The sequence below is a fragment of the Plodia interpunctella genome, chromosome 12, assembly GCF_027563975.2.
Source record: "Plodia interpunctella isolate USDA-ARS_2022_Savannah chromosome 12, ilPloInte3.2, whole genome shotgun sequence".
Lineage (NCBI taxonomy): Eukaryota > Metazoa > Arthropoda > Insecta > Lepidoptera > Pyralidae > Plodia > Plodia interpunctella.
Window position 1 is genome coordinate 8,253,937 of NC_071305.1, and position 27,322 is coordinate 8,281,258.

The 27,322-nt window shown below is 35.4% G+C and overlaps 1 protein-coding gene across 14 annotated transcripts in view; it reads left to right on the top strand.

The window, feature by feature from the left end:
• Positions 1-27,322, top strand: part of spri (sprint) — a 212,301-nt gene that overhangs the window by 181,543 nt on the left and 3,436 nt on the right. For 9 of the 14 annotated variants that reach the window (XM_053752375.1, XM_053752376.1, XM_053752372.2 and 6 more), the window contains 20 exons: positions 8,528-8,728; positions 9,105-9,289; positions 10,009-10,238; positions 10,401-10,627; positions 10,705-11,085; positions 11,237-11,791; positions 12,011-12,206; positions 12,295-12,692; positions 13,159-13,291; positions 13,698-13,850; positions 14,633-14,759; positions 15,295-15,409; positions 15,825-15,920; positions 16,184-16,280; positions 19,301-19,467; positions 19,633-19,737; positions 20,470-20,655; positions 21,136-21,267; positions 21,653-21,880; positions 22,350-22,560. In XM_053752375.1, the coding sequence (XP_053608350.1) occupies positions 8,528-8,728; positions 9,105-9,289; positions 10,009-10,238; positions 10,401-10,627; positions 10,705-11,085; positions 11,237-11,791; positions 12,011-12,206; positions 12,295-12,692; positions 13,159-13,291; positions 13,698-13,850; positions 14,633-14,759; positions 15,295-15,409; positions 15,825-15,920; positions 16,184-16,280; positions 19,301-19,467; positions 19,633-19,737; positions 20,470-20,655; positions 21,136-21,267; positions 21,653-21,880; positions 22,350-22,560 (4,123 nt within the window). The remainder of the gene's footprint in view (positions 1-8,527; positions 8,729-9,104; positions 9,290-10,008; positions 10,239-10,400; positions 10,628-10,704; positions 11,086-11,236; positions 11,792-12,010; positions 12,207-12,294; positions 12,693-13,158; positions 13,292-13,697; positions 13,851-14,632; positions 14,760-15,294; positions 15,410-15,824; positions 15,921-16,183; positions 16,281-19,300; positions 19,468-19,632; positions 19,738-20,469; positions 20,656-21,135; positions 21,268-21,652; positions 21,881-22,349; positions 22,561-27,322) is intronic. The other 5 variants (XM_053752370.2, XM_053752371.2, XM_053752379.1 and 2 more) reach the window with 5 other exon arrangements.

Genomic DNA, 27,322 nt, shown 5'->3' on the forward strand with positions numbered 1-27,322 from the left:
TTGTCCTAATATATTTATTTATTTATTTATATGAAAATTACATCTAAAATTTATTATACCGTATGCAGCGTTGCGCTGCGTTGACGCAACAGAGGGAGATAAAGCATTGGCCGTTAGTACCACAATCGCTGCATATAAATCACGATCCATTTACTTTACGGATCATAAAACCTAATTATATAAGAAACGCCGACGTTTCGATCGTTCGGTCTGGGTGATATTGATTTCCACCCTTGGTGAGTCATAGCATAAAATAAAGTGAGTACAAAAATACCGGAATGCAATTTAAAATCAAACTTTATAATTTATCAATGTTAAATCCTTTCGAGATATACTCGTAGATAGATAAATTATCATCAGAATCGTATCATAGGAGGTCAGAAATAAAAGTCGATGTACAAATAAAATGGCTACAACGTGAATTTTGTCTTCACTTCGGTCTTCACTTCACTTTCAGTATGTTTAGTAGTTTAGGAAAGGATACTTTCCATTATTACTAATATTTGAAAATGTTTTTTGAATGTATATAAAGGTTTGCTAATGATGAATTTAAGAAAAAAATAATAACTTCATAGCCTATTTATTGCACTTGTTGCACACTGCGCTTATCTGCGTAAAAAAAACTTACAAAAAAAACAACAACAACAAAAAAACGTATGTTTTTGTAAGCGCCGCTAACTTTCAGGCTTTTTGACTAAATCCTACAGGAATCGCGTACTTTCGAGATAAAAAGTACCCTATGTGTTAATCCAAGGTATAGCTACCTCAACACCAAATGTCATATTTTTTTTCATAAAATTCGGTCCAATCGTTAGTACGTGAAGAAGTAACAAAATTTCACCTTTATAATATTAGTGGCATAATGCTATTTCTGTAAACTTATTTAATTTGTGATCTTACGTAGTTCTGCAGCATCCCCACTGTTTGTTCTCCTGATTGGCTTGAGATGTCAAGGTTCAGCGTTTTTTGTTTCGCGTCACTATTTTAGTTAGACAAAGAGAGATATAATATGATGTATTGTAATATTATTTTTATGATATTTCTTTAGAGATTCGCGCGCACGCAACTTGCCTAATCAGATAAGAAAGCTTGTTTTGGTACCCTCAATATAAGTTAATAAGATTCTTTATTCAAACCCAATTATATAATCGTAATAGTTGAAGTCAAAATAAATGGCAGAAAATTATATATTATATGAAGTGTATAAAATACTACTACCAGTTCCAAAGTTCAATATCAAAATCGGCCATTGCCGACACCATAATAGTCAGAACATTTAGAAGTCTAATACTTAGTTATTCTACTGATACGAGCCAACGCAACTAAGAAAGCATACTAAAGAAATCACGTACATTTTATAGGAGAATGCCAAGATTTCCCAGTAAACCACCTGCGTTGGATAAGTTTCCCTACAAATTGCTGGCAGCCATACATCTTCCCGCTCGACTAAGCAGCTCATTAAAAGTTACATATCTGAATTCTGAACATGTGTTGCCAGCTATATAATACGTTATTCGTAGCCGAGGAAAATTCTTTGCATGGTTATTCACGGAGAAAAATTGAGCACCCGTCATTAAGATTTTTCCTTTGTAAGTGTACTTAGCCTGTTTCGGTTCATGGTTCTGCAGTATTGACAAATATATGAAATAATTTTGTATACTTAAATTGGATGGCATTGTATTGTTAATGATAAATTAATTTCCAAAATCCTTATGAGCGTTTTGAGCAGAGAACAAAAATGGGGATAAAAGTTTGTATGACAAACATATATTTTAACGCGGCCGGAGCTCAACAGGAAACATTAGTTTTTTTATAAACTTTTATTTAACTTGCAATGTATGTCGCTATTTCCCTATGTCTCGGGTAGAATCTTGCAACACAAGTTTAAATTCAGATATCTTCAACAGATTGAGCAGAAATTTTGTACAATAAACGTGTATAAAAATTGTTTGGATGACGATGCATTATTATGATAAGTATTTCCTGATGGCGCACCTAGGATCGGCTCCAGACGTGAGAACTCCTCAACGGTATACTGCACGTCACACATTGAATGCAACAACATCTCTCTGACTACAATAAAAGCTTGTGTCAAAAATGATATTTTTGTACATCATAAATTTTTAATTATGCCAAAAAATAAAATGGAGCTATCAGCACCTACTACTGATATTATTATCAGTGCATAGTCAAAACATTGAAACACAAAATTTATCCAAAAAGATCTATTAATAAATTCTGGCAATTCTTTTTTTTTGTCTATGCCAGGTTCATTGCACGCGAGAGCGAGAGAATACGATAAACTATGAATTGGAATAATTGGAGTTTCTAACTACGTCCATAAATAATTGATATTTTGGGATAAACGCAAACCTTGGTGATGATATTAAATTTTGAGCTTTTAATATTAAGCCTTTATTTTTTTGGCATAATTAAAAATGTATAGTGACTATATGAAGTTTTAAGATGACATTATTATCTCTGCTTATACCGAGGCTCATTAAAACTTCCCTACACAGAGCGCAGGTGGTGTCTCCTCGCACCTAAAAGCCCGGCCGCGTTTACACCGCATTCGCACGTGCGACCACTTGCTACTGCTACTTGCTACTTAACTTCAAATAATGACAGTACAGATGTACAACTCGAACTGATCCTTGTATCCGTTAGTCTATTAGAAATGCTAGTTTCTCTGGGAACTTTAGAATGGCTGTTACGATTCGTTGTTAGGCCCGATTTTTCCATGATGATTTTTATTGTCTTTAGTAAGTAATTCAGCATTTTTTTGTATACGTATACCTATTCGTCTCAAAAGACAATTCGTCCTGCAGATTTTATTTTTTTCTAATGTATTGTATAAAGAATTTATAATGTCGTGCAGTTAAGATGCTAAACGGTAATACCTACATTAAGTATAAAACTATGTTTATCACTTTACTATTCATAAAACAAAGGTAATATAAGAACTTTCATTAAAATGCGTAGATGCTGTAAAATCCTTCAGTTATAAAAATATGAATATTTTCATCTCCAGCCAGTTTTATTCGTAGTGCAATTAAAGGTGAACATTCTGTACACTAATTATTGCGTGCACTTACCGAAGTCGCGTAAAAGTCAACTGTTATAGCGAGCGACAAGAGCTGTATATTTTTATGGAGCCGTGCAGCTGAGCGCCTTAAGAGATTGCTGTTAGGGGACTTTGGGAGCCTTAATTATTGGCTTGAATGACGTGACTATGAGATGGTATATTTTGGAAGCTGATACTATTCTCTTGAAAACACTACTTGTTATTTGTAATCTGGTTAAGAGAAGGTACTTTTTTGTCCACAAATGAGACTAATGACCCTGCCAGTCCTTCAGGCAAATCATACAACCTAAATCAAACAAGAAATCTGTAATGAGAGCTTGGGACATAAACAAATGTAACTTCGAATACGCAATAGGAAATAGTTTTACAAGTAAAACGTACGTAATCACATATACAATAAATACCCTATGTAATCTGTGGTAATACCGTCTAGTTTGGATTTTCATTGTACGATATAAGTTTAAATACTAAATAATCGGTTCAGGTTCATACTCAATAGTTTTATACTCCCGTTTTCAAGCATACCGCCCACACAGCCCACCCTTTATCGCTAAACTTTTCCGATATGTCGAGTATAAGTGGCTGAGCTCATCTATTACCTAGCACATAGTTACATGCCGGCAATGTATTATGTGAAATTAATACCGCCACCGACACAATAAAGCGCTTTCGACGCTATACATCAAGGACACAAAGCGCTATAGCGCTCTGGAGGTGTAACATTTCAGCACACAATGATTTTAGTTGTGCGGAATGCACTGGGCCGCCCTGTTTATTGTTACCCTGGATTTATAGCTAAAGTAAAATTTATAATCTAGTGGTAGGGTCAAATAGTTGTGGTAACATTGGCACTGTAATAGATTTATTGTTTAAATTATGAGATGAAGATATAGATTCGAGCAGGAACATTTAAGCTTTGTTCAAAAAGCATGTGTGACAATCATGTAATAAGATTTATTGTGTGTTATAATGCGAAGATAAGAATTGCTAGAAAGTAATTATTATGGACTTTCAAATTATGCCTGGACTGAGAAGGGATTGCGATCAGTATTTTTCACATTTTTCTTCTCAAATATGTAAAATTTTTCGGTGCCTAATTAAATGAGAAAATAATGTAAACCCATATTATGTACATGTATATGCATGCAAAATCAAAACAATTATATTTTGTTTATTTACGCTGAATCGAACTTATAGCCTCTGAAGTGGCAAGCCTAACATGTTAACCTTTACTCCACAGAGATTGTCTAATGTGTGTTGCGCCGCAGCCAACATTGACGTTAACTATAACCAGAGCGCACAACGACACAAAAATCGCCATTTTATCTAATCGGCGACGCGCAGGTCAAAGTTAACATCAAAGTTGACTGGTGCAACTAACCGGATAAAAGCCTATTACAGAAAGCGTGGGAATCTAAATTAATTTTCTCAAGAAACCACAACTTTAATTTATTCTGAGGAAAGCTTCAGAAACGAAAGCTCCAACTAAAAGCTCCGAGATTATGAAACTGAATGGTTTATCTCGACAAAGCAAATTATGCAACTTTTTGAATTTTAAACTTCTGTCTGGGATGAGGAATGATTAAATATTTGTATAAAATGCTTTGTATAACGGACTCTAACAACGAAAACGGACTCTATAAACGTATTTTGTTTTTTGCTTTTATTTAATTCTATGTTTAAAAACTTATTCTGGGACGTTATTTTTCATATAAAATTTTTAACTGTGACTATATTTATTTACAAATGGCGCGTGGTTTCGTCCTAGAATTAGATTGATCACTTGATACTCCCCAGTGTATTTTGTACGAATGGACAAAGTAACATAATATAACATAGCCTGGCATCTGATTGGCAACAATAACATTCCTAAGGAGGGTTGACATCATGCAGGCGACTGGTTGTAAATTTTACTTTAGCTTGGGTGCGTAACAGCGCTGAATGAAACTAGGAACCATCAATTAATATGACAGAGAGTAGTTAAATACTTAAAATAGTGTTAATTTTATTTTTATTATCCTAATCCTAACTAATATTATAAATGCGAAAATAAGTTTGTTTGTTACCTCTTCACGCTCTATCTACTGAACCAATCTTCTTGAAATTTTGCATAAACGTAGTTTGAAGTATGATGAGAAGGACATAAGGTTATACATACTTACCTATCTACCTAACAACTGTACCCGTAGGAAATTTACGCGAAGTCGCGGACAAAAGCTAGTTTTATTTTATAAAGCAAAACATCAGATTAAAATCTAAAGCTTTCCCAATAACATGATACCCCTCATTCACTGCATTTAACATACTAATACATATAATTGGAACGAATGGCTGCAAATGTGAACGTTTTAATTTGGTGCGCAGGGTTTAACGTTATTAACGGGACGGGACAATGAATATTAATACGTGCCCTATGGAGCTGCGCGAATATTAGATGTTATTACTGATTTGCATATGGAGCGAAATGTCTTTTTTATGATTTTATTCTATTGAAATAGCTTTGAATTGGCAATGGGCAAGTTTTTGAGAACCGATGGCCAATAAAGCGTTCTATAGTTTGTTAAATATTGCTTGATACCTGTGACAGATATGATATGAAAATATTACGTCTGTCTGTGTCGAAATTATCGTTGCATCATACTGTCATAAAGATCAATATTATTTCCCGGGTTCGATTTACAGAATAGGCAAATGTTTGTACTTGAGATCACTGATGTTCCTCTGCGGTTCTGGGTATGGTGTGTCCATCAGATCCGAGATACAAGCTTAGTGCTCCTTTCTGACCCGCGGAACACCGCAGTGCTTCACCTAGGTGTTCCGCTATTCAAAATAATGTACCCATAGCCCCCGTTGAGTGAATTTATTAAAAATCATTGGAAGAGGCCTATATCTACCATAGGTAAATGAATTGCCGTCCTGAGAACACGCTCGAAATCTTTCATCTTCTAGAAAAAGGCGAATGTAAAGGTTCTTTATTTTTTCTTAAAGACTCTCCTAGAAACCCAAAGTTGCTTCTGTTCCCGAATTAGTTTCTTCTACCTATTAATTTTATTTTTTTTATACAAAATACACTGCAAATCCAGGGTTGGTCGTCGCTGGCATTCCTTATATCAAATTCGTAAAAATATGAGAATTCTCCAATATCTAGGGTTCACTGACCGCGTTTTATAAAAAGGGCAACTATAACTTTGGCATATAAACAAGGAATAAGCAGCCGAAATGAGAAAGAATATAATAAAATACTCATCCTTCCCCTTTGAGGTTCTTCTGCGGGAATCGCGTAATATTTCCGAGTTCTTGAACAAAGGTCTTTGAAGTGAAATTCTTGGGAAAGTATTGCCCAAGCACGGTTTATTTGAAATATGTATTAAAGTTTCTACTTTTCTGCGTGTCTTTTGAATAAATGAGGGTTGTTTATTTTGCGGCCACATGGTGCCGTACTTCGACGTCCAATTCTTTAAAAAAAAGCGGGACTCGATTTTTATTAACTTAATTTATAAAAATCATAAAATTTATTATATCTAGTAATTATTAATTATATTGAAATGAAATTGAGGAAAATTATATACTTATCTCTGTAGGCAATTTAGAACGAAGACTTAAATTTAGCTGTTTTGTGTATCGTGAAGTCCAGTCATATTTCTGCGCCTAAATTTCAACCTTCTTCATTATAGTCAAGTAAATTCTTCGTATACTTCGTTTATATACTTAGTCTTAAAACACATATTTATTTAAACTAAAAGATTTCTTAGTTCGCCCTTAAGCGAATTTCCCTATAATATTTTGATTTGCGGACAAACTGACTTCCCCATTTAATTTAATCTTAACATCCTAGGTACACAGTTGGGTGGGTACAAGGAAGGCTCACAGCCCCAGCACTAAGTCTCTAAACCCGCTTCTCTCGCAACACCCCGAGTGTGCTATAATCCTAGATCAGAGAAAGAAGAGGATAAAATAAAATATTATCAATAAAAATACATTAATTTATCTCACACATCAAAATAACCACAAACACATACTGGTATATATTATACATTCTGGCATAAAAATAATATCGTTGTGAATATTTTGTGGCCGCACTAAAATCTGTGTTGCTCGTTAGTATCTATTCTCTGAAGTCTATTTAACATCTTCGTAATCGTTCAACGAGACACAAAAGTTTTTTTGTTGTAACTACTATAGCAGTTATAAGTTACAATAATTTGTAATAACATTAATTATCTAGTGTGACATAATCTCCAGTTGTTTCTGCATTCGATAAATTTCGATGAAGACGCGCGAAAGCGGGTTGTCCCTGTTCGACTGTTTTACGTCTAAATTCTTCGAAATGTATCTGCACTAAAATACAAATGCGATTTAAGATTAGATTCGTAAATATTATAACAAATCACACTTTCACGATTTCATCTGATTGGCAACTAATTTGTTAGTTTGACAACATATACTTAAAACAAGAAACAAATAAGATACCACAGTATTTGGGCAAATTTTTGAAATTATAGAAATATTTTTTTCAACCATAGCCAATAAAAATATTTACAATAGAATACAAATATCACTTATTGTACATTATATTTGTACGTGATTGAAATTAAATCTGTTATTTTTCTATGTGTATCAGTTTCTGATAATGTAACGTTTTAATGCAGTTAACACTAAACACTTTATATGACGTGTTATAAAAATGTTTTCTATATCTCCTCATTCATTACCCCTCGCCCGGATTCACCACATTAATCGCGCGCCGCTCGTTCCACCCGCAGTCGTCTCACATAAAGGGACTTACTAATATTTACCTATTACATTTCACGAGCAAACTTACACATAGACCCAAAGTCATTGCAAATTCGCCGTTATAACAACCACATAGAGGTCAATGGAGGCAAAATGACTTGCGGTTGATTGTACATACGTTAATATTTACCTATTACGTTTCACGAGCGAACCAAGGGTACAGTAATTAGTGGAACATTTCCACTTTATAGATTCGACGTGCGTAATTATAATAAAAGGGTTCACCTCAGAATGAAGAAGTTTGAAACATTAAGAAGTTTGATTCATACTCAATATAAACTATTTGAAGATGATTTCAATTACAACATAAAGTCAAAATGTTGATATAAAATGTAAAAGTGTAGCCTACTTGTATTCCTCATTGAGGAGTCATGTGGCATAGTGACCCTTTCTATATAATTCCAACATTGTTTTCTTACTACATAGGTCCTAAGTTTAATATTGCCTTCTTGTTTATTTGTAATATATTTATCGTACATACAATTATAAGAAACTACGTCTTATACATTATAGGAAATGATAAACGCACAACGGCGGATTTATCCCGGGAATATTTGGTTGACTGGAAGAAATCTATTGAAATGCTTTTGCCTAGCCTCAATCTTACAGACATGATGTAAATAAAACCACTGTTTTCTTTGCCCACAGAGCCGAGAAAGCCTCTCATCAGACGGTGAAGGCGCGCGAGGCGACTGCTCCTCCGTGGACTCCTCAGGGTCAGGGTTCGAGGAACAGCCGCCATGTGACATCGGGATTCTGGAGAGGTTGATCAGGACGCATCCAGTTTGGTTCCTTCCTGGAATCCAGAGGGCTGGGGCCTTCCATCTTTTGCAAGGAAAGGAGGAGGGGGTAAGTTTCTCATTCATTTATTTTCACTGCTGAGGTTAAGTATAGTGCCCTATCTTCGCGAACGCCAACCTTCTCTGTCGTACAACCTGTATATACAGGTAGTTTTTTTGGTGAGAAGTTGGCGAAATATATTATTGTTATCAGGAAAGCGAGCCTTAGATGGACCTGGCCTTCGAAATAAAAATGAAAATAAATCGTCGATTATCATTTTAATTATAGTAAGATGGGTTTGCTTTTTCATGGCATATTTGACTTGGAAATATTTATATCCTTCATCTATCACAGTGTTTTCATTTCTTTTGACAATTTCTAAGCTCAACTCGAAAATATATCCACAATGATACATGATTGACGGACGAACATTAAATGATTCCAGAACTTCGTAGTCCGTCAGTCAAGCCAGCCCGACACGATGGCGATCAGCGTTCGACTGCCAGCCGACAAGGGCCCGTACATCGAGCACTATCTCATCCAGGCATCGGATGGCCGTATCGGGCTGGAGACTTCGCACAACCGCTTCGATAACATACCCGAGCTGATCGCACACTACTCGCAGTGCTGGTAATATTACTCTTTATATATCAACCCTACAGCGTTTTATAGGCGGTCATATGTTCTTTAACCTAGTGATCTTCGCTTTTTCTAAAGTAATTGGCGTTTAATATCTTTATCCAGCCATTGAAGACGTAACGATTTGACAGTACGTATCATCTTTAATATGCACGTCGACTATATAAATAAAATGGAATATTTGAGGAGAAGTCTGGCAAGGTACCTACGCTTAGAAATGATGAGCATGTTATGAGAAGGGAGGAGAATAATTCAGTGAGTACATGAAATTAAATGGAAAGAAAGTAGAAGACAAGTAGAGCAAGGTAAAACAAAAGATAGAATGTATCAAGAACCATATGGCTAAAAGAAAGGTACCTATCTGAACAGAACCAGGAAAAGTGAATAAAATAGGTTTAGAATATAATAAATAAATAAATAAATAAATAAATATATTAGGACAAATCACACAGATTGAGCTAGCCCCAAAGTAAGTTCGAGACTTGTGTTATGGGATGCTGACTCAACGATACTATATTTTATAACAAATACATATATAGATAAACATCCAAGACCCGGGCCAATCAGAAAAAGATCATTTTCCATCATGACCCGACCGGGGTTCGAACCCGGGACCTCTCGGTTCAGTGGCAAGAACCTTACCACTGCGCCACCGAATAATGATGATGATATAACTCTGTGTATTCATTGTTAATTTTTTTCAATTCCAGCGATGAGTTACCAGTGCAGCTTCAACTGCCACGCGCGCTTCGAGAAGCCAAGAGTCGACAGCAGCTTAGTTCTCTCACGTTACTCGGTCAAGAATTTTGGGGTTACCCTATGGCGAACCCAAAGAATAATCCCAATAATTTGTTGTCACCGTGTCAGCTAGCAAACGGAGTGGTTCCCATGGCTGTCACTCCATCGGATACTGGATCTAGTCTTAGCAGTTTTAATGCCAGTAAGTATTGATAGTGGTATTTTTTTATTAATATGCTAACATTGTGGATAAGTACTTTTCCGCGTCATGTATCTTGTGTTATAAACTCGTTTAATTTAACTCTGATGAAATAAAAGAAAAGTAAATGAAATAGTGTTGGAACTGAGCTCGTATTACTTACAGGTACAGGAACGAATACAAGAGAACGTGTACTTAGCCCAGACAAAGACAAAAACGTAGTTCTAAAGATGTCACCAATCGACACGTCAGGGTCCCCACCGAGTCAAAGTCAAAACTTTAGCACGTTCAAAGGAAGAACCCCACCATCCCCACCAGCGAAACCCAGTGGCTCTTTCATTAGAGCACCACGGCCAACCCCACCAAACACTTTGAACCTAATGTCCAGTACCGTAAGTTTATTTCTAAATAATTGCTACAGCTTGGCGTTGTTTAATAAATTATGATAATTTTAATCACCTGTTTTCAGGCTCATATAACACAGCCCCACACTTTCCCAACGACCACACAACATTCTCCCACCTCAAACCACGTCAAAACTACACCACCACCGCCTCCGCCTAGATGGGCTAAACCGCCTATCACAAAACCTTCCCTATCTCCAAAATCAGAAGCTCAAGCTTTCAGTCCAATTAACAAGGCTTCACAGAATGGAAACATAACCGTCACGACAACAGTTACGTTCTGTGTCAATAACACGCAAATACACAACCATCAAATAAATGAAAGCATCCAAAGTGACCGACTGCAACTAACGCTTGCGTCTAATACCATCAACAATAACAGCACAGACTCGGTGTTCAATATAACGGACTCCGGGAAGTCCTTCCCAGATCCTGATGGAGAACAGGTAAGATAATGCCAATGTTGCATGGCGAGTTTGCTCTTCGCATGATTTGTGGTCGTTCTGCTTGTCAATGTTTCTAACCTGTTACTAATTAATGTATATTGTGAGTCACGATTATGTTAACTGACCGAAACTTATTCCTGTTCCTGTGTAGAATATGATGCATCGTATGTCACCTGAAGGAGAGTGCATTAACGCAATGACAGCTAGCTTGCACGGGAGTTTCAAAAGACAAATGGAGCAGGCAAATACCAACGAACCAGAATCACCAGCGGAACCACAATCTCAAACGAATACCTCTGAATCTGTCGATCCAATCGTTAACAGTTACACAAAGTCTAGTAATAGTTTCGCTCCAAATCACATGGTTTCACCCAACGGAACCAATTCTGTCACCAGTGGCATTTTTTCTCCTACCAGCCAAATCAACTCGCCCGTGTCTAATGATACAATATCTTCTAAAAGCGGTGTCTTTTCACCAATCAGTCAAACGAATAAAAGCGAAATCTTTTCTCCTTTATCTCGAAGTTCCCCAGTGTCTAGTAAAAATGTATTTTCTCCCACTTCTAATCACTCCATTGTTTCCCCAATGTTGGGTAAAGATCGGGAAAAAGTTTTATCTCCCAATTCATATACGACAAGCACTACACCATCTGGTAGATCGAGGAGGAGTAGACACTCCCTGAGAAAGGAGTCCAGACATTATCAGGTAGGGGAGGTAACTTATATGTATGAATACTATTTGTTATGCAAATATTTGTCATATTATTATTATCATAGTTATCACTAACTAACAGCACGATATTCACGGTGTAAAATATTTAACTGAAATTGATTTTAAATATCTGTAAATTGTTTTTAAAATTATTATTTTTTATCATCAACTATATTTTTCTAAAACGTGCATCCTTTCAAAATAAAATTTCAGGAATCAGATATTCTAGAATCTCCAGGCGTGTATTACAGAAGTTCGTTGATGGATAAAGTGTCAGATTACGAAGATATTTGGGGACCAGAAAGCAACAATTGCTCGACATTTAAACCTTTAAAGTCTGAGAACGATAATAATATTAATAATGGTTTTATGAAAAGTAAAAGACCAGATCTTCTGCCGGACACACTACGTAAGTATTAAAAAAATAGCATTCAATTGAATGCCAATTATTTTTGTTGATTAAATAATAATCAATAAAAATTGTTTATTCATTACAGCGAAATTGAATGCAGCTAAAAGTACTCAATCTATGCTAGAAAAGGAAAATATTCACATACTTAATTCAACGGAAAGTTTGAATGAAAAAAAGAACTTTTCAGATAGCTCTTTGAAGAAGAGTTTCAATGGGTCTAATGAGATTATAGCCACGACGAATAGCAAGGGGGACATTGTACCAAAAAGGCCGGATAAACTTAACATAGTAATAAACATGAATAAGAAATTAACCGAAGAGATCGAGGCAGCTTTAAAGAATAGGGAAAGAGAAAATTGTAGTGCTGAGAGTATGGAGACTGTAAAATTGGAAGATTGTGTTAAGGATCCAATTGAAGATGATTCGGATAAAGATAATGCTGGAAGTCCGTTTTATGCCGATCCTGTAGATGCAATTAATGAAGTAAGTTATGTTACCTACCAGAATGGTTTCGTAGTATATGTGTATTAAATTACATCAAAAAAAAAATCCTACTAATATTATAATTAAGAAAATATATATGTATGTGTAGGATATTTGTTAAATCTTTCACATTCGTTATGAAATTTGATACACGAGTAGAATATAACCCATAGGATACTTTTTATCCCGAAATTCCCACGAAGTCTAGTATATAAATGTGACCGAAAGTAATTTTGCACTTTGACTACTAGTCAAGTAAGTGGAGTAGTCGATTCCCACAAAAATCTTGTAGAGACAATATCAGTGGTACCAAAATGGATAATAACAAAAATATAATCAAAATTTATAATAATAAATATATTAATGAAAGTGAAACAAATATAAAGAAAGCATTATCTAGGAGCATCTCAAGGCGCAGTATGTACCTACATTTGTAATTAACTTTTTTCTATTTTTATCGTTCCAGGCGGCGTTGCCTCCAGTGCAAAGACGAAAGCTGATCAGAGTTGGTGTAAACCTCGCCCAGAGGTACTCCGAACCTCCACAGAACCATCCCTACTACCCGCTGAGAGACATGCACAGTATTGAGGAGCTGTCTCGTAAGTATTCATCAATTCAAAACAACAAATTATTAGACCTAGTCTATTTAGAGTGTCCTATAGAATGATGTCTGTTTATGGTGATTGCACTGACTTAGTAGTTATTTCCTTGATTATATTAAGAAGTTAATGGTTATAGCAGCTGATAATAAGTCATAAAAGCTTTCATTTATTATCTACGAACTAACGAACCTATAATAATTAGACATCAATTATTTAATCATCAATATACGCTCGATCATTAGAAACCGACCACTGCTCAGGCATATTGATATTCAATTGTTGACTTATTAGATTCGATAGCAAAACCCGTAATGCCAGCTTTGGGGTTATTTATATATTATTTTCAAGGAGCAACATAATATATAAATAGATATAAATAATGTGCGATGACTTCGCATTCCAGCTTCATCACCAAACACGTCATCCTCAGTGGACAACCTAGTCTCCCTCCGCAACAAGCCGAAGGTGAAGCCTGTGCAGCCCCCGAGAGTCGCAGCCAAGCCCCCCACAGGCAAGGAACAGACTTGGACCGTTGACTCCAGTTGGGAGTTCATAAGTCAGTGCTCATAAGTCAAAAATCTAAATTGGGTCCGCTTTGTTGGCACGCCCTTTGGGTTTAAGTTTATAGTTTAAGTTTATAGTTTGGTTGGTTTGGAAATCGTTTCGTATTTTAAAAAATATCAATTTTTTATTATTATTATACAGAAACATCGCTACAAAATCAAAAATCACCATCATTATACCTTTTTCTTCTCAATTAACTACCAAATCAATATATTTCCTTGATAACGATTTCACAAGCCAGCCCAACTCAGGTTAAAGAGCATAAGAAAAATTTTATTTATTGGTTTTGGCTTTAAAAAACTTTTTTTTTTGTAGTCTGGGTATCAAAGTAGTTTGGTTTTTTTCATTTTATGAGCACATTTACTTGCTTGCACCATTTTAAGATTATATTCTAGTATATAAACTTTGTATATTATAGGTACACCAATGTTGTATACATATCATTTGTATACATACCAATGAATTAAGGATGATAGCCATTAAGCCTTCCTATAAATGTAACTATCAATGTGATTGATATATATCAAAAAAGCAACAATTTTCATGGATCCATTCGACAAATGAATTTTCACCATTCTAATAGGTTATAAACGAACACTTGTAATTCATATTTCACTACACTGTAGAAATGTATCAATTCTTATTTATTCGACGTAGTAACTGATAGTAGAATTGATTTATCTCACGCTGTTATCGGCAAATATCTCTCTGACGACAATAAAAGTTTGCGTAATATAAATATCATTTTTGATAAACGAAAAACATATTTTACAGACAAAAGCGACGAATGTGCAAACAGTGAAAGTGGAACATTCCCGTCGCTGGCGGAACAAGAGAGCAGACTGAGCGGCGTCGACGACGGAGCCCAGCATCTGACGGTGCACCAGGTTGTGGCACAGAGGTACATAATATTTCCATTGATTCTTATTTTGAAATTCCTGTTTTTTAAATTTCGTTTTCGTTTTTATTAAATTTGTGAATGCCAGTATTTCATGCTGGTCTGGAAGCAAAAAAGAAAAATAGATTGTCGCAGATGTTTCTCCAAATAGTTAATCAAGGGAAAGGACTATAAACTGGTAATAGCAAAACTTATGAATATTTAGTCTCATTTCCACTACTAAACGTGACCTACGAAATTCCCATCTCTGTGGGCTCTATTGACGTTTTACCCGTGTTCTCACCACTCCCTTCCAAAGTACCTAATACAGATTTCATTTGGACTGAAAAACCATGTGAACTATTATGAATTATTTATATTATTTTAAACTATTATAATGTTATGAACTTTTGGTTAGTGTGCATTAGCAACTAACATAATCAACTTTTACGTACTTTACAACAATTTACTGTTGCTATTATTTATTTTATTGTATAATAATATAAGATATTATTTATTAGTTTTTTGCCGACTTATAGTCAATTGTATAATTTTCTAGATTCCCCGAGCTAAGACTGAATTCGGAGCCACTGGCGCTTCCAGAAGAAGTGCGGTCGCCCCCCAGAGCGTCATGCTACGACAATGTTCACGATCTCAGACCTTTGTCGGAACAGGCAAGTATTTTTCCTTACCTGTTCCATTCCGTCGATGAGAATTTTGAAAAATCTGGCACACCAGTTGTTAGCATAGATATTATAAGTCATCGAAGTATTTCGAAATAATCATTAAATCCTTTATCGGATATTTAACGTTCGTTTACATAACGTCCTCTCCAATAATTTCGAAATTAGATTTTCCTATACAAGTGTTATTTGAATAATTAATGATCAGACAATCTCGTGATAATATAAATTATCCTGTCAGCTGTCAAAATCAAACGATTGTGATGTTCACCTAGCTGGCTGGACCTCATGTTCTAATACAATCGATACATAAAAATCGCCAATAGGTACTCTTTAGTTATTTTTAAGATTTTCCCTAATATGATGAGAAAATATTTTGTAAATTGTAATTTATATTGGTTTACAGGCGAGCGATGATGGCACCGTGTTTTCGGAGCCATGGGATAGTTCTCAGTGGGATGGCCTCATACCGCCATCTAATCGGCAGCAGACTTACGAACCGGTTAGTTCACGATACAAAACATTATAATCATAATAATATATACCTTTAGATAAGAAAAAAATACATTTCAGCTACAGAAACAGTTTAATTATTATTTTCGTTTCCCAAAATGTTTACGAAAACCAGAGAGAGAGAAGATTTGTTTATTTTAGTACTTAGACCTAGTTTTAAGTAAATTGACGTCAAGTTGAATAAATATTTTCAACAAGGTTTGATTTTTAAGCGAAAAAAATATTATCAAACATTTATTTCAATTATAACAGGAGGAGCCGTTAGAATGGGAGTCCCCGATCCCCAGACGCGGTCCTGCCGCTGCGACGCGCGCCAAAAGTTTTAGGGACCGCTTGGACCCTCTACTAGGTAAGATTTCAATGAATAAATCAAGTTTTTTATTTTTTCTGCCTTTAAACTATATATATAACCTTACCCTAACACGTTACAACAATTTTGAATATGAAATGACAATGGACAATAAAACCAGTCAAGTGGGTACTTGAACTCGAGCAGCGAATTGTTTTTTAAAGTACTTACATATATGGTTTTAGGTTTTTTCCTTTATCCGTATTGTAATATCCATGCGAGTAGAAGTCACAAGTCTAACTCAATAGTGCTTCATAAAATCTTCGAATTTTTTAACGCCATCAAATTATTTAATCTTGAATATTTTGCTGTGCAAAAAATTGTTCAGGAAACAGAGTATGAGATTATCTCTACTCTCACTTTTGTATATTGGAGTTATCTGCAGCTAATCTCGCTGTCAAGCGGCATGTGTTGACTGCATGTTTTATGTAAACACCATTTACATACCCGGCGCTACGTAAGTCTAACGATTGTTAAATAAATATAGGTACGGAGGCATGTTTACTTTTGTTAGATGAAATAATATCTTTTATTGCGACACCTTGATATAATTGCTCAAATTAATAAGAATAACAATGATGGTGTGATGATTTTTTAAATTTTCTTGGATTGACAAACCAAAAAAGAGAAATAAAATAAATAAATTACACAGACCAATTTCCTGTGACCTAAAAATATACACAATAGATAATACATAGTAATATGTAATATGTAATATAGGTAAGAAATGAAACGAACATCCTTTATAGTACAGGAAAAAGTGGGGAAGAAACTTAGGTAGGTACTTAGCTTAAAACCGACAAAGATGGGTTTATGCCCAATATCTATTTTCCCAGTTTCTTCCCAAAATGTTTGACGCTACCGAACTAATAAAAAGGTTGGCGCTTTTTGTAATGAGTTGGGATAATACTGGACATTGAGAAAGTCGATTGTCAAATAACATTGTCTTTGTTAATTTTCATCAATTATGTCTATGAATAATATTATATTATCATTTACTGCGACCCTTACCTAAATAACCGGCCCTACACTATTCCGGGAAGCGATATCAATATAACGCCCCAAATGCCAATAGAACACAGACAATTATCATTATAATTAATATTTAACACAATGAGAGCACGGCGTAATACGTTATCTGTGCAAATGTAAATAATTAATTTATTACGAGGGTCAAAGGTCCTTAAGGTTGCGCGTGCCGCGAAATTGTTAGTCATATTCCGGCGTGTTTTACGATACAGTCGATCTCTGTCTTCTGATTGGTGCGTGTGAATGCGAAACTACAGATTTAAATCATTCGTGCACGCGGGGCGGAACCGCAGAGCTATCGGACATGAGGTGGTTCAAAAAGTTGTTCAGAGGAAGGTCCGCGAAGCCGTCGGAAACACCTGGACCTAATCAGTGGAAGAAAACCTTGCATGGAAAAGCTGAAGAGGATAAATCTGGAGACTGGGCTTTGGAGAAGCCTGGACCGAGCCAAGATTGGACGAAGAAACTGAAGCATTCTGGAGCTAAATCTCCACCGGAGGAAGAGCTGTATGCGTTGACTACAGTGAGAAATTTTCATGGTGATAATTTAGAAACATTCGTGCTGGAGAGTGACTGGGTGTTTCTTACGAAAGAGCAACTAATGGAGCCGAAATTCCAACAAAATTTGGCTAAAGCCGACGCACTGAAGGCTTTGTGTGCTAAATTGGCAAAAACTAGATACAGAATAGAATCTACAGTTGAAGCAAAATCACCTTATTGTCACTGCGACCAATTACGACATGAGAAACGAAAAGAAATGAGTCCTTTTCAGAAGCTAGCTAGTGTTATATCAAAGTTGTGGAAGTGTTTGTGCAAACTATGGACTTGTGAGCGGGAAAAAGAAAAGGAAACACCTAAAGAGTTGATGTTTCAGGCGTCGAATTTTACAGAGAGTTATCTATGTAGGTAATATTGTGCACATTTTTAATTCTGGACAAATTTTGACACTTTCATTATCATTTAACTTATAAAGAAAATAGGTTTTAAACTTCGATATATTACCACGTCCCTCATCGAATACAGAAAGCAACGCCTGCGAAATATTACAGCACTAGTGTTTGATAGAAGTTTTTTGTCGTCAAATCTAAAAGTTTCACATGAGACACAAGTGCATTGATCGCGTGTATCATATACTATTAACACAAATATAAAATGCACAAGGAGACCACGATTAATGAAGTAATTAATTATTGTATTAAAATACACAGAGAAGAAATTGCGCAAGGTTTTATTTAGACCAAAGTAATTTATTGTGAGGTACATAATTGCGTAAATAAACCTTAAGCAAATTTTAAACCTTGTAAATAATGCAACAAATTAATCGAGTCAGTAGCACAGCATTCATAAAGTTATCTACATTCATTGCAAATAGGTTTACGTTGTTAGCAATAACACGCTCAATAAGATGAAGATTGCAAATCCTATTAATATTATAAATGTAAAAGTTTGTGAGGATTTATGTATGTTTGTTAATCTTTCACGCGAAATCTATTGGAATGATTGTTATGAAATTTGGTACTCGGGTAGAATATAACACATGGGGTACTTTTAATTCCGAAATTCCCACGGGAGCGAAGCCCCGGTGCGCAGCTAGTTGGATATAAAGGACGTCTGTTATCTTGCACATGTTGATTTGATAACAATTGAAACAATGAAATTACTCATTCCTTTGTACAATGTGTTACTAGTATTACGTTATCAATGATTGAATTTTGTAATGTACTGCGTGAAATTGATTTTTGTAATATTATCGTTATCTGAAATTATCAACATTTTTCACTTCTTATTACTGCAACTGGTTTCAAAAAGTAACTCTAACGGAGTCTATATGGCAGATTTTTTTTTAAAGAAAAAATATCAATGTACGTCAAAACTGCCAAAGTTTAGTTTTGCAAACTATTTGCCGATAGTGTATGGCCAGCATTAGAAAATTCGTTTCATGTTCGAGGCCTCAAAATTTTCCTGGAAATTTATTTTATTTTTATTTTCAGCTGCAGGCAGAGTACGAGCGCTCCGCGGGGGCCGGACGGGGCGCGGGGCCGGAGCGGCGGTGCGCGCGTATGCGCTGCATTTGGCGCACGACAAAAGCACCACTTTTGCTCAGAATATAGATAATTTTATCGCGTGCACGCTGGACTCGAAAGAGACTTGCCCACAGGTAAAAAGTTAATTTCATGTTTTGCATGCAAAGATATTTTTAATTTACGAGCTCTCCATGAATATATAAATATTTTTGTTTATTTATATGTACTAATTTATGCAGACGATATTGATCATCTACATAATATACGGTCTGATGATTAAGCCAGGTGTTTCATTCCAGGTGATGATGCGCAATATGAGGCAGTTCATGTCAGGCATGAAGAACTACCTCGTGAAGCACGGCGAGCGGGAGTTTGAGAAGGAAGTTGAGAAGGAGAGGCTTAAGGTAAGAGCTTGTTACATACGATTAAATAATACATACGATTAAATAAATAAATAAATATTTATTTAAATAAGACAAATCACACAGTTTGAGCTAGCCCCAACGTAAGTTCGAGACTTTTGTTATGGGATACTAACTAAACGATAATATATTTTATAACAAATACATATATAAGTTGATAAACATCCAAGACCCGGGCTACTGGGGTATTATTTAATCTGTGCCCGGGCCAACCAGAAAAAGATCATTTTCCATCATGACCCGACGGGGGTTCGAACACGGGACCTCTCGGTTCAGAGGCAAGTAAGTACTTTACCAGTGCGCCACCGAGGTCGTCAATTATTATTGTATTGATTGTATTAATAGCGGTCGTGGTGCAATGGTTAAGCCCGTCAACCGTAATGTCCTAAATTCGAATCCTACTTGTTCCACGTGGGTTTGTACAACAATCTGACTCATGTATAGTTATTATCGACCACCAATTTCTTCCGGCGAAGGAAAACATCGCGAGGGAACCTACCTGTACGTAGTTTTTTTACCTGTACGTACCTTATCATCTAGTGTGTGAAATGGAACAGACAATAGTAAACCACTCCGTTAAATCGTCAAGAAATGTGTTTCATTCCTCTTAATGACTGTGACCCTCTGCTATAAGCAATACGACTGGAAGGTAGGTCACATTGTTCACTTTTGTCCGTTTGGCAAGTTTTAAATTAAACTACAATTATTTTCCAGTTAAAACCAACGGAATTCCTGAACCTGGACGCGATCTTAGAAGGCGTGATGCATCGGTTAGTAGTTCGCCCGTTGAGAGCTCGGCTGTATACTCAGCTGGCGAGCTGGCACGCGTCCGACGTGAGGCGATTGCATTCTGCTATCGAGAGGGCCCAACACGCTACGCCTTTGCAGCTTGGTGTTAAGGTAAACTCATCATCATAAACCATAATTATTGTCATAATAAATTAAAATTCGTGTCACCAAATCATTTTTGTTATCCTCGTAAATCTGAACATAATCGAGGTCCTCTACCTTATCCTTTGGTGTATTTTTCTTCCCTCTTCAAACTAAACTTTGTGAGGATGTATGTTTGTTCCTCTTTCACGCAAAATACCACCACGTAATTGTATTTTTTATCACTAAATTCTCACGGGAGCGAAGCCCTGAGGTACAGCTAGTATTTCATAAAGTTGTCCTATGTGGCCCAACATCTTTCCTCTTCTTGAAACAAAAACAACGTTACCCAACATAACAGAAATATCTTATGCTTTGTGTAATGTTCTTTTGTTGTTTAGTTCTAGTACATCCTCATTAGTTTTATTTTCCGTCTTTTGAATTATTGGATCCCATATGTAGTTGGAAATAAACGGACGGAAAATGAAACTGTTTTCTCTCTTTTCGCAGGAAACAACAAAGATCCCATCCGCGGCGGTGTTGGCTGTGATCTCAAAGCATTTCCTGAAGATGCAAGAAGCCGACTCGCCGCTGGACAAACTCGAGAATCTTCTAGCGGCCATATCTGTTATGTTTAATGCTGTAAGTTGTTTGTATTTTTCATGTTGTTTTATATTTTTGTTTGTATGTGGACTGCAGTGTTTTCTTGGCATTGGGCAATATTTGACTACACTAGAATAAAATTTTAGCTATTTTAGCTCTTCCACATACACAATATTCTGTTATCTATAGCAGCGAGTTCAAAATCTTTGAAGTTGTCGCCATGACCGAAATCGATCGGACATCATCATTCTACTATATTCAGCATTACTTACAACTGAGTTTATAACTCAATCCCGATCATGTAACTGAAAATTAACCTTATTTCCCCCCTCCAATAAGGCTGCACTCTATTGCTGAGTTAACGTAGACTGAGTGATTTCAATATCCCTGAACACATAACAATAAATCTATAATACCAACACAGATCCGGGGCGAGAGAGCACTTGGTGCCGACGACCTCCTTCCAGTCCTCGCGTGGACAGTCGCACGGTGTAGACTGGTCTGCGCGGAGCTGGAGGCGGAGCTGATGGCCGGCCTCCTCCCCGCAGCCGTGCTGGCAGGGGAGGGGGGGTACTATCTCACCGCGCTGTTCTCCGCTGTGGCTGTTTTGAAGAGACTGGCGCCCGACCCTGAACCGGACAGTTCTACTCCTGTAAGTATCTAGGTATTTATTATTATTTAGCTCTCCAATGTATATTGAGAGCAAAGTACAGATACCTTACTAAGTAGCTGATGTAAACATAGTACAAACATCATTAAATATTTGAATTTCTTTTTTATAAAAAATATTGACAATGAGTTGACTAGGCATATGAGTTAGCAAGATGTTGTGTAGTAGTTGTTGGTAGTGTCACAGTGTGGTGTTTTGTTGTGTCGCTGTAAACGAATCTATTGCCAAATATATGCGTTTGAGGCTAGCTAAGGATATGATTCACGTCGTTCTTAACATATTTTCAATAAATCGCCAAATGTTCTCATAGAAGAGCCTAACACTTCAAACCTGTTCAACATAATTTGCAGATATATTTTTTAATGGAAGCATTCGTTGCAAGAATATGTAACAAAACTCATCTAATGATGAAACTCTACGGCAAAAAACCTTATTTTTTAAAACTTGATAGCAGTGGCGTCGTGGTTCCCTCGAGGGTTGCAGTGGCGGTGTTGCCGTCGTCCGCGTAGCCTTGCCCGATGAATGCCGGGGCTCTATCAGACGAGTGGCGCTCCCGTGCAGGCCCGGGGCAAGAGCTAGAGACCTCTGCAGAGCGCTAGCACACGCAGCAGCTATAACTAACCCACAGGACTACGCGCTGTTCGCGTTACATGACGGTCAAGGTAACTTAACATGTTATGCAGAATGAACAAATTTTTGCATTTTGGGACAAATTGTCTATCAATCTGTGCAATAGCACTGTCCCGGATAGACAGGGGCGCGGGTTTTATTCACGCTCGATTCCAGAATTTTTTCATCTCATTATTATTTTCAAAAATAAGTTATAAAGCATTTGTGACATGTATAACAAATCCAACAAAATTACCTTTTTTATAAATGAAATGAAATGAAATGAAATTTATTTGCTTAAATGTGGTACATGAGGTGAAATACATAAATTTTAGTTCGCACACTTAGCCGTTTCTGGCATGCAAAAAGTAAAATTATTTATATGCATTACATGAGTCAAAGTTATTACTTACAATTACAAAGTCAATTTAAATATGATTTTAATTTTTCAGGATGTAGAACTGATGTCTAAGCGTAACATATGTCAAACAAAAAAAAAATATATATATAAATGTCAATAATCAATACAAACAGCAAAATTAAATTATATTATTTGAATAAATTGAATGACTAATTGTAATTTGGTTCTAGGAATTCATTAATGTTATAAAAACTTTTTTCTATTAGCCAATCCTGGAATTTTCTTTTAAACAATCTTAGAGGTAGTTCTTTAAGTTCATCAGGAACGTTATTGTATATTTTAGCACACATAGCATAACAACCTCTAGAACATATCATAGATCTACTAGCGGGCAACAATAAGCGGTTCGGATATCTGCAGTTATTATTACAATGATCGCCTCGTTTCCTGAACAGGTGCATATTGTTTTTAACAAAGACGCAAGTTTCATAGATATATAGGCCAGAAAGAGTCAGAAGTTTAAGTTCTTTAAAGAGTGTTTTGCAACTGGTGAGAGGAGGAACGTTACAAATTGCTCTAACACACTTCTTCTGGATAAGAAAGAGCCTCTGTATATCTACCGAATTACCCCACAACAGAATTCCATATCGTAGATTGGAAGCAACATATCCGTGGTAGGCATGCAGTGCTGTTTTTTGGTCAGTTATCATAGTAAGACGTCTTAAGACATACACAAAACGATTTAATTTTAAGCAAATTTTATCTATGTGCTGTTTCCATGTACAACACTTGTCCATAGTTATCCCGAGAAATACTGCATGATCTACTTCGTCAATTGCTTCATTATTAATAGTCAAAGTTAAAGTTTGTCCTTTACCACCTCTATTATGGAATTGCAGATACTTCGTTTTAGATGTATTAACCTTAAGATTATTAGCTTTCAGCCATTTCGCAATGTCTGATATAGCTTCGTTTATGTCCTTATTATAAGATTCTTTATTAGAGCACGATACTACTAAAGCCACATCATCTGCGAACAGCGAGCATTCATGTTCTGTCACGTTAGGCAGATCGTTAATATAGATTAGAAAGAGTAGTGGCCCTAGTATACTACCCTGCGGCACGCCTTGTTTATTAATTTGGTTTTGTGATTTATACCGAATTTCTTCGTTATTTTCATCAATTTTTGTAATTTCTACATACTGAATTCGTCCTGATAAATAAGATCTCAGCCAATCTAGTGGTTTTCCCCGAATACCATTGATCTCACATTTGCTCAGAAGTATTTCATGACAGACTAGGTCGAAAGCTTTCGACATGTCAAATAGCGTAACAGCGGTAGGGTTTCTTATATTTATGTTTTCCGTTACTTTATTTATTAGATTAAATGCTGCTAAAGTAGTTGATTTGCCCTTTTGGAAACCGTTTTGCTCTGGACATAATATATTATTTCTGTCAAGGAAGGATGATATACGGATGTGCATTGCCCTTTCAAATACCTTTGAAAAAATAGAAATTAAAGCAATTTGTCTATAATTTTCAATATAATTTTTGTCACCTTTTTTGAAAATAGGCTTTATAATAGACACCTTTAAACGATCCGGAAATACTCCTTCAGAAAAAGATAAATTTACTATGTGGCTAAGTACTGGTGCAATAATAGGAGCACAATTCTTTAATATATTTGTTGTAATGTCATCATAGCCAGCTGATGGGGTATTGTTTAATGATAAGATAATTTTCTGTATTTCGTAGCTGTCAATGGGTATTAAAAACATACTGTTATGATTACGATTAATTTTACATTGTGCTGTTTCTTTGTCATTATTGTAGTTATTGTTATTGTCATTATCAGAATTGTCATTATTAGAATTGTCATTATTAGAATTGTCATTATTTATTAATGTATAGTAATTATTAAATATATTTACAATGTCATTAGTATCACTGATAAGTTGTCCATTGTAAACGATTTTGTCTATGTTTGAAGTGGTCTTACAGATATTATTTGATTCCTTTTTTATTAATTTCCAAGAAGCTTGACACACATTCTTTGCATTACTTAACAGTCGTTTATTACTTAATTTCTGTGAAGCTTTTATACACTTTTTAAAAATTGTATTATATTTATTGTAACGCGCTTTTAAATCTTGGTTTTTGTTAACATAGTATTGGTATCTAAGTTTTCGTTTTTTAATTGAAGATAACCTAATGCCCTTAGTAATCCACTTTGGTCCCTTTGATAAATTTGTTTTTTTTATCCGTAACAAAGGAAAGCACTGATCATATAAGAGAGTAAACAGATCGTGAAATACATTAAAAGCTGTGTTTGTGTCATTTATAGCATAAACTTCTGACCAAGATAGACTTTTTAAATAGTTATAAAACTTTATTATGTTTTCATCATTGAAGTCTCTTTTTTTAATGTAGTATTGCTTGGGAGGAACCTTTACATCGGTTATAGGAAATCGGAGTAGTTGTCCTGTATTATGATCGGAGAGACAAAGGTTAATAACCTCACAAGTCGCTTCGGGGCAATTACTCAATATCTGATCTAAACAAGATTGTAGTCGCGTTGGTTTTTTTACGTGTATTATTAAATTATAATTAAGAGCTATTCTCTTTAATTCTTTTAACTCTTTACTTTCCTTTAAATAATCAATATTAAAATCGCCTGTTATAATTATATTTTTGTTATGTTTTTTTCGTAGTTTGGTCAAAAGTGATTCTAAATTATTTATAAATATGGTTGGATTACTATTGGGCGTTCTGTATATACAAATTATTATACAATTGATCGACAGTATCTCTATGCCACATGCCTCAAATGATGTTGGGATACAAAAATCTTTTATAAAGTCCAACGTATTAAAGTTTAGGTATTTTTTGCAAAATATACTAACCCCACCTCTTTTTTGAAATTCTCTTGAATACCAGTTTGCCAATATTAAGTCTTTGAGAAACATATTTTTTTCGCTTCCTGATTTTATAAAAGTTTCAGTTAAACATAAAATATCAATAATTTTATTTTGATTTGTAAAATCATGCAAAATTATTTCAAGATTATCTTTTTTTTTAAAGAAACCAGCTATATTTTGATGCAATAGTGTTACGTGTTTTTTGCTACAATGAGGATCGAAAAAACTTGGATTTATTTTTATTTAGAGATGAGGTACTTGGCTGTTGTGGATTCGGTACAAAATAAGAGTCAGTCGAATTTTCTATTTCCGGCTGTTGTGATACAATAGGCATCTGTTCAGAGCTGTATTTATAATTAACAACATTTAAGAGTTGAGCAATATTATACAATAAACACTTCATTCCTGAATTTAACAATTGTCCTGAATAATCTGAAAACATATTGAAAGTCAGTTTTTCATTAGAATCGTGAAAATAAGCATACTGATGTTCTTCTATGTCTGCCTGTAACAGGGTTGTAAAAGCTTCAGCTCGACTGTTGAAAACGGGTGCCCCACATATATAGGTAGGACAGGCAATAGTGATGTTAGTGTGCCTTATATTTTCCAGCTTTGTTCTGATGTAGTTTACTAAGTTTTCGTAATTTTGAGAGTACTTGAAATCTGCATCTCCAATGAGAATAACACAGTGATCCATTTTGGTATATGATTGCAATTTACTGTCTATATCTTGTAATAGGTCTTTTATTCCTCTGCGAGTTTTAATGAAATGACAACATTCATATTTTTCAAATTGCTCCTCATTTCTTATATATGATAAAATTTTATGCTTATTATTCGAGCTTATGACGAGTAATTTATGCTTTTGAGATTTTCTTGATTGTTTCGGCTGGTTAAAATATTTATCTTGTTCGATAATTTGAGAAGTTGATGTTGAGGAATCAAGTGGTTTTGTGTTCAGAGTTTGTTTCTTGTTATCTGACTTCGGGGGACATCCTGCATAAGATTGTCTTAACACCGACTTGTTATTGTTCCTAGAGAGCAGATCTTTTAATGATTTATTTTCCGATTCCAGGTAATCTATTTTAGTTTTTGACAGCTTCAGTTGGTTTTCTAAAGCGCTTATTATATTTCTTAATTCATTTGTCTCACAAGATTTATTAGTATCACATTTAGGACAGTTTTTAGTCACATTTTCTTCACAAAATGAAGCATATTCTTCATCCTCCTCAGATATCGTGTCAGAGAGTACTTCGAATGAATTTTGCAACTGTATATTTGCCTTGCGATTTGCTCTAAGTGTAATGTTATCTTGAAGTTTAGGAGAAGATGAACGCTGCATACTGGATAAACAAAACATGCATCGCCATGTTTTTTTATGCTCGCAAGTCATAGTTGAGAAAAAACGTTTCTCTGTTCCGGTACATTCTAGGTCAAAATGCTTTTTACATACGGTGCAGGTTAAAAAATATTTACTCTCTATCTCCCTTTTACATTTTTCACATACATTATTTGTGACAGATGGCGCCATCTCTT